The sequence below is a fragment of the Carcharhinus amblyrhynchos genome, unplaced genomic scaffold (assembly GCF_965287045.1).
Source record: "Carcharhinus amblyrhynchos unplaced genomic scaffold, sCarAmb.v2.hapA chromosome_326, whole genome shotgun sequence".
NCBI lineage: Eukaryota > Metazoa > Chordata > Chondrichthyes > Carcharhiniformes > Carcharhinidae > Carcharhinus > Carcharhinus amblyrhynchos.
This window is the reverse complement of record NW_027650066.1, coordinates 47,280-55,341: the sequence shown is the minus strand read 5'-3', so window position 1 is coordinate 55,341 and position 8,062 is coordinate 47,280. Positions and strand designations below refer to the sequence as shown.

General features: G+C 53.9%; 1 protein-coding gene across 2 annotated transcripts; it reads right to left on the bottom strand.

Annotated features, from left to right (window-relative positions):
- Nucleotides 1–2,152: 2,152 nt before the first annotated feature.
- On the bottom strand, nt 2,153–7,719 carry mgp (matrix Gla protein). Of its 2 annotated transcripts, none has more exons than XM_080183538.1 (4): nt 7,602–7,719; nt 5,258–5,287; nt 4,134–4,203; nt 2,153–2,743 (listed from the first exon to the last, which is right to left on the bottom strand). In XM_080183538.1, exons 1-4 carry the CDS (start codon nt 7,654–7,656, stop codon nt 2,536–2,538), a joined length of 363 nt encoding a protein of 120 aa, XP_080039664.1. In that variant the 5' UTR covers nt 7,657–7,719; the 3' UTR covers nt 2,153–2,535. The 2 variants fall into 2 exon arrangements, with proteins under 2 accessions (XP_080039664.1, XP_080039665.1); XM_080183539.1 differs by having other exon boundaries at nt 2,153–2,740.
- Between the last annotated feature and the right edge of the window lie 343 nt (nt 7,720–8,062).

Sequence of the window (8,062 nt, the reverse complement as noted above, 5' to 3'; positions counted from 1 at the left end):
ACAGCAATTAGACAGGGGGCTGGCCCAGACCAGCTGAGAATGGGCAGCTATTACATTCCAACCTCACTCCCCACTTTAACACAAACACTTAACCCAGAGGTACATCCCCTCGTCGACAGGCTCAGTGTTCCTAACTCCTGCACTCTCTCCTGCTGTCCCTTCCCGTGCTCTCTGACCCGGTCGAAATCAATCCAGCCCATTTTCATCAGTCACAGAATCATCGAATCCCCACAGCACAGGAGGCCATTCGGCCCATCGAGCCTGCACTGACCACAATCCCACCCTGTCCCTGTAACCCCACATATTTACCCTAGCTAATCCCCCCGACGCTATGGGGCAATTTAGCCTGGCCAATCCACCTAACCCACACATCTTTGGACTGTGGGAGGAAACCGGAGCACCCGGAGGAAACCCACACAGACAGAGCAAAGGGCGAAGGGTAGGTTTATTTCAGCGATTGGAACAGGGGGTGATTCCACCCCCCCCCAACCCCGGCCCCCCCTCTCTTTCCTGGTTGGTACCGAGGAACACAGTCTCACAACACCAGATTCAAGTTGGACTTTAACCTGGTGTTGTGAGATGTTTTACTGTATTTACCCCAGTCCAACGCTGGCATCTCCACATCATGGTAACACGAGATTGAACAGGATTATAATTTTGGGGTTGTTGAATTATTTCCTGAGCACGGGACCTGCGCTGTAGGTCGGTGTGTTTAGAATCTGATTTTCAGATGGTCAGACGGACAGGTAAAGATTCTGTGAGGGCCATTGACTTTTTCACCCATTCACCCTCAATAACAGGCTCGGGCAGTCTCAGGGTGTTACCCACAGGGCGGGCATTTATTGCCCTCTTTGCCCTTGGGGAGTTTGAACTGATTAATATCACGGTGTGGGTTTGCTGGACCACTCTGGGAGGTTAGCTCCGAGTCGATCAGATTGGTATGGGATTGAGTCACATACAGACACCGACAGGGGGTATCCTGCCCTGAAGAACAAAAGGTTTTTTTAAACTCAATTTTAATTTGTATTCACCATTTACCCGGTGGGATTCGAGTGAAAACTCTCTAGACTATTAGCCCAGTAACATAACCAATTCCTCAACCAGAAGCCTGTTCCTGACCAACTCAACAACAGGCTCTGAGAAGGAATTCCTCAACCTGTAGCCCAATGAGGGGATTTATCCCTCCCTCTCTCCCCACCCTGGACATTCACTCGAGAGATTCTTAACCCAATATCTTATTCTTCACAGTGCAATAATACACCCCCCACCCCTCTGCCCCTCCTACTGAGTGTCTCTGTCTCTCCCTCCCTCCAACTGAGTGAACTCTGTCTCTAACTCCCTCCAACTGAGTGAACTCTGTCTCTAACCCCCTCCAACTGAGTGAACTCTGTCTCTAACTCCCTCCAACTGAGTGAACTCTGTCTCTAACCCTCTCCAACTGAGTGAACTCTGTCTCTAACTCCCTCCAACTGAGTGAACTCTGTCTCTAACCCTCTCCAACTGAGTGAACTCTGTCTCTAACCCCCTCCAACTGAGTGAACTCTGTCTCTAACTCCCTCCAACTGAGTGAACTCTGTCTCTAACCCTCTCCAACTGAGTGAACTCTGTCTCTAACCCTCTCCAAGTGAGGGATCAACTCAATTTCTGCAACATTCATTCTGATTGGCCCCTGTGTATTTTACTGTTTGGGACACATAGTCACATGGGTTGGGGTTGGAGGATAGATGGGGGTTGGGGGTTCGGGGTGGATGGGGGTTGGGGGTTAGGGGTGGATGGGGGTTGGGGGTTAGGGGTGGATGGGGGTTGGGGGTTAGGGGTGGATGGGGGTTGGGGGTTGGGGGTGGATGGGGGTTGGAGGATAGATGGGGGTTGGGGGTTAGGGGTGGATGGGGGTTGGGGGTTAGGGGTGGATGGGGGTTGGGGGTTAGGGGTGGATGGGGGTTGGGGGTTGGGGGTGGATGGGGGTTGGAGGATAGATGGGGGTTGGGGGTTAGGGGTGGATGGGGGTTGGGGGTTAGGGGTGGATGGGGGTTGGGGGGGTGGATGGGCTTTGGGGTTTGGGTGGGGTTTGGGGAGTGGATGGGGTTCAGGGGTGTAGGTGGGTGGGTTTGGGGAGTTTGGGTGGGGTGTAGGACCTGGGGGGGTGGGGGGGGCGGGTGCGGTGAGTGAATGTCAGCCCCCACCTCAATTTGGCAAATTTAGATTGGTGAATGGTGGGGGAGGGGAGGGGCTGGAGTTAGGCCTGAATCCATTCACCCAGAGGCCTACCGGGGGTGGACACTGGGCAGGGAGGGCGTGGGGGGGGGGGGGGTAAACCCAATGTAACCTATTCAGTGCCAATCAGGGTCAGAGGTTAAGGGCAGGGGAAACAAATTGATTCAGATTGCAGCCAGGAGCAGCTGATCTAAACCAAGTCCTTTCATCTTCTGTTGCTTTGGGCTTTCCTGACCCTTTTCCCAGGTAACATTATCGTGCTGACTGTGGATTTGATTTGAATTCTGTGTTTTTGGGCCATTCTCTGGTTGGCAGCGCTGCCTAGTATCTGTAGTGATGATTCCTGTAGTAGCTGGCCCGGTGCTTACGGGGTCTCAGTCTCCCAGAGGTACTGAGTCGCTGCCTCCTGACCCCAAAATATTTCCCGAAGGCCCGTTTCAGCCCCACTTGTCTCGCCAGTCGCTCACACGGCCGATATTCCTCACACCTCTCCCGGGTCCTCTCCCGTGGAGACCTGTATCGGTCCCTGCTGAGAGAATAATAAAAATCACAGAAAATGAGTGCTCAGAAACTGGCGGCAGTTCCTGACTGCTCCGTTCCTGAGTCTAAACTCCGTGAGAACCTCCTTCTCCTCACCCCATCCCGTCAATATCTCTCTAAAACCCTTTCTCTCTCAGGTACAGAACTCGCTTCCCCTGGAGAGGGTCAGTAAGGAGCTGGGCTAGGCCATTCAGTCCCTCTATCCTGTCCCATCAAATCAGAATTGATTCTCTCTATCCAATTCCCTTTCCCATATTCCTTCACTCCCTGAAATGTATCAACACAATTCACCTCAACCATTCCCCATGGGAGTGAATCCCACATTCTCCCCACTCCCTGTAGGAGTGAGTCGCACATTCTCCCCACTCCCCGTGGGAGTGAGTCCCACATTCTCCCTGCTCCCTGTGGGACTAAGTCCCACATTCTCCCCACTCCCTGTAGGAGCGAGTCCCACATTCTCCCCCACTCCCCGTGGGAGTGAGTCCCACATTCTCCCTGCTCCCTGTGGGACTAAGTCCCACATTCTCCCCACTCCCTGTAGGAGCGAGTCCCACATTCTCCCCCACTCCCCGTGGGAGCGAGTCCCACATTCTCCCCACTCCCCATGGGAGTGAGTCCCACATTCTCCCCACTCCCCGTGGGAGTGAGTCCCACATTCTCCCCACTCCCCGTGGGAGTGAGTCCCACATTCTCCCCACTCCCTGTGGGAGTGAGTCCCACATTCTCCCCACTCCCTGTAGGAGCGAGTCCCACATTCTCCCCAATCCCCATGGGAGTGAGTCCCGCCAAAGCTGACAGTGATTTCGTAGAATCCCCACAGTGCAGAAAGAGGCCATTCAGCCCATCAAATCTGCACTGTCCACAATCCCACCCAGGCCCCATCCCCATAACCCCATGTATTTACCCTGCCAATCCCCCTGTCTCTAGAGTCAACTTGACTTGACCAATCAACCCAACCCACACATCTCTGGACCATTTGCTGGTCCCAGCACTGGGAAAATCCTGCCCATTGTTCCCACTCTATTGAGTCCGGAATATTCCAGGCGGAACTCCCCAGAGGAAGAGCGAGAGGCAGTCGGTTACCGAATTGGTTGGACACCAATCTACATCAGGCTTGAGGCAGCAGGGCAGACAGGCCCTGGCCTAGTTCAGCACCATGTTTATCCGAACCACACACTGGGCCTCGAACCAGCTCAGCTAAACAGCCCCCTTCACCCCGCTCACCCTTTAATAAACCCAATTATTAAACTGACCTCAGCCCCTCCCAGTCCCCTCACTGCCTCGTTAATAACTCTGCTGCTCCCAGGGTCACAATGTTAGAATTTCACACTCAGAAACCCGAGATCATTAACCGGGGAAGATTTTTAAAACTAACGAACCTGTCCCAGTGATTGGGTAGCTGAGGGTATCTCATAAAGGAATTTGCGTCTCTCCTCCCAAGGAACAGAACTGAAGAAACAGGAAAATGTTCATTCATCAGAATTCTCGCAATTTCAGTCTCTCTCCATAACGTCTCCCCCAGTGCCCCCCCCCCAGTGTCCCCACCCCCAGTGTCCCCACCCCCAGAGTCCCCACCCCCAGTGTCCCCCCCAGTGTCCCCACCCCAGTGCCCCCCCCAGAGTCCCCACCCCCAGTGCCCCCCCAGTGTCCCCACCCCCAGTGCCCCCCCAGTGTCCCCACCCCCAGTGCCCCCCCCAGTGTCCCCACCCCCAGTGTCCCCACCCCCAGTGCCCCCCCCCAGTGTCCCCACCCCAGTGTCCCCACCCCCAGTGTCCCCACCCCAGTGTCCCCACCCCCAGTGTCCCCCCCCAGTGCCCCCACCGTGTCCCCCCGTGTCCCCCCCCGTGTCCCCACCCCCAGTGTCCTCACCCCCAGTGTCCCCACCCCAGTGTCCCACCCCAGTGTCCCCACCCCCAGTGTCCCCACCCCAGTGTCCTCCCCCAGAGTCCCCACCCCCAGAGTCCCCACCACAGAGTCCCTCCCCCAGTGTCCCCACCCCCAGTGTCCCACCCCCAGAGTCCCCACCCCCAGAGTCCCCACCCCCAGTGTCCTCACCCCCAGTGTCCCCACCCCAGTGTCCCACCCCCAGTGTCCACACCCCAGTGTCCCCACCCCAGTGTCCCTCCCCCGGAGTCCCCACCCCCAGTGTCCCCACCCCCAGTGTCCACACCCCAGTGTCCCCACCCCAGTGTCCACACCCCAGTGTCCCTCCCCCAGAGTCCCCACCCCAGTGTCCCCACCCCCAGTGTCCCCACCCCCAGTATCCCCACCCCCAGTGTCCCCACCCCCAGTATCCCCACCCCCAGTGTCCCCTCCCCCAGTGCCCTCCCCCACTGTCCCCTCCCCCAGTGCCCCTCTCCCAGTGTCTCCCCCAGTGCCCCTCCCCCAGTGCCCCTGTCCCAGTGTCTCCCCCAGTGTCTCCCCCAGTGCGATGATAGGGTAAGTTTGATGTTTGCTCAGTGTCAGTGTTGTCACAAAGAGGTTGTCTGTAAGTTACGCTCACCATCATCGATTTCATTCGACTCGGAGGAATCTGCAATGAGAAATCAGAATAGTTAGTAAAACAAACCAGCCTTAACTAGTAAAACCAGCAAACTGGAACTGTTCGAACTCAAACCCCTTAACTGGTGACACTAAAAAATCCTAACTATTAAGATGGGTCTAAAGATAGAATTCCTGGTGATTTAAAATCATCGAGAATTATTGTGACAGGAATTTCAATAGGATTCCTGCTGGGATTGATCACATCTTTGGACTTATAAGGAGAGGCTGGATAGACTGGGACTTTTTGCCCTGGAGCGTTAGAGGCTGAGGGGTGATCTTACTGAGGTCTATAAAATAATGAGGGGCACAGATCAGCTAGATAGTCAATATCTTTTCCACCAAAGGTAGGGGAGTCTAAAACTTGAGGACATGGGTTTAAGGTGAGAGGGGAGAGACACAAAAGTGTCCAGAGGGGCAATTTTTTCACATAGACGGTGGTGAATGTCTGGAACAAGCTGCCAGAGGGTAGTAGTAGAGACGGGTGCAATTTTGCCTTTTAAAAAGCATTTAGACGGTTACATGAGTAAGGTGGGTACAGAGGGATATGGGCCGAATGCGGGCAATTGGGATTGGCTTAGGGGTTTAAAGAAAAAAGGGCAGCATGGACAAGTTGGGCCGAAGGGCCTGTTTCCAAGCGGTAAACCTCTGTGACTGTGAGAGGAAACTGAGCACCCGGAGGAAATCCACACAGTTCGAGAGAGAACGTGCAAACTCCACACAGACAGTCACCAGAGTGTGGCATTGAACCCAGGTCCCTGGCGCTATGAGGCAGCAGTGCCAACCACTGTACTGTTCTGTTCCCCTTTTCTGTATAAAGCCTCAACAAAGACACATGATACACAAGGCAGTGTCTACGTCAGTCAGCTGATCCACAGAGGGTTAGTTTAATTTAGCAATCACCAATGGAGTTAAATTCTGGACTTTTCGCCGTGTCCATCTCAGTGAATCCAGGCACAGCGACTCCAAGAATGCGGAGAATCAGTGGGAATTTGCTGATTAAATTTGTGACAATCTTCTCCCCGTGTTTGCGAAGATCTCTCACTCCACTCATTCAGTGAGATGGTTAGAGTACCCACCCTGTTTGCCCAGGACTCACTGTGCCAATCCCAATGCCCTGAGTATCAGATTCCTGTCCAAATGACCACCTCCGCAACATCCTCTCCGATGTAATTTGTACAATCTGTTACTTGTAAATTTGCAAATTACTGCAACAAGGAATTGATGAACTGCCAAAGTGGCAGCTCAGACTAATTAAACAAACACTGACCCTCCTTAACTTCCAGATTCAAACAGCTGAGTCCTGTAAAACTATCAGACAGCGGAATATGCGAGAGTTTCTCTGGATTCAGGCAGAACATGGGAAAGGAGGGAGGGGAACTGTTTAAATGAGAATCCTTCATGGATAAGTATTGAACAGGACACTGACTGTCAGGCAGAGTGACTGCGGGAACTATCACACTCACCTGGGACAGAGGAAGGGACCTTAAATTTGCGTCTCATCCAAAAGACAGCGCCTCTGACAGTGCAGCACTCCCTCAGTACTGACCCTCTGACAGTGCGGCACTCCCTCAGCACTGACCCTCTGACAGTGCGGCACTCCCTCAGCACTGACCCTCTGACAGTGCGGCACTCCCTCAGTACTGACCCTCTGACAGTGCTGCACTCCCTCAGCACTGACCCTCTGACAGTGCGGCACTCCCTCAGCACTGACCCTCTGACAGTGCGGCACTCCCTCATGATCCTCTGACAGTGCGGCACTCCCTCAGCACTGACCCTCTGACAGTGCGGCACTCCCTCAGCACTGACCCTCTGACAGTGCGGCACTCCCTCAGTACTGACCCTCTGACGGTGCGGCACTCCCTCAGCACTGACCCTCTGATGGTGCAGCACTCCCTCAGCACTGACCCTCTGACGGTGCGGCACTCCCTCAGCACTGACCCTCTGACGGTGCAGCACTCCCTCAGCACTGACCCTCTGATGGTGCAGCACTCCCTCAGTGCAGGGGTGCTGCCTCAGTCTCGATTATGTCCTTGAAACCCGGGAATGTTGATTAAACTGCGAGCTTTCTGACTCCGAGGTGAGAGGTTGCCCAGTGAGTCCAGAGTGACCTCCTCCAGGGTCAATCCAGCATTTAAACCTTCAATCTGTGCATACACTGATAATTTACCGTTAAAAAGATTCAGATGAATACCTTGCCCTGAGTATCTAGTTTTAAGCCTGGAGGCATTTGCGAAGTCAAATCTCACTAATTCTCGGGGGTGGGTTTGGGGGAAGTTTTGCAGCAGTAATTCCGTGGTTCCTACCTGCTCCGCAGAGAGCTGCCAGCGCACAGATTGAGAGTAGAATCAGAGTCCGCATCTCGCTTCTGAAACTGCACAGTCTGTGTCACACCAACAAAGAGCAGTGAGTGTCTGAGCTCGACTGGGCTGGGGAACGGGGTTATAAGAGGCCGTTTATTTACACAAGTGAAGAAAGTTCTGACGAATTTTGATGATGACGGGTGTGGACATTTTGGCAAGAGTTCGCAGAGGACAGTGGAACGATTGTGAAATCAGTTGCTGCTGCCAAGTTGTCTCTCTCCAAGATTCTTTCTGCAGCAAAGTATTTTTTTTTGCAGGTAACACAGAGTCCTAAATTCCCAGAATAACGAGGGTTTGGGTTGCAGTGAGTGAAGTTATTTTGGAGTGGGCGCACAGAACCTCGAGGGTGTCAATTCCTTCAGAGGTTTGTGATTTCGGCAGAAGCGCTCAGAATGTGACACCCA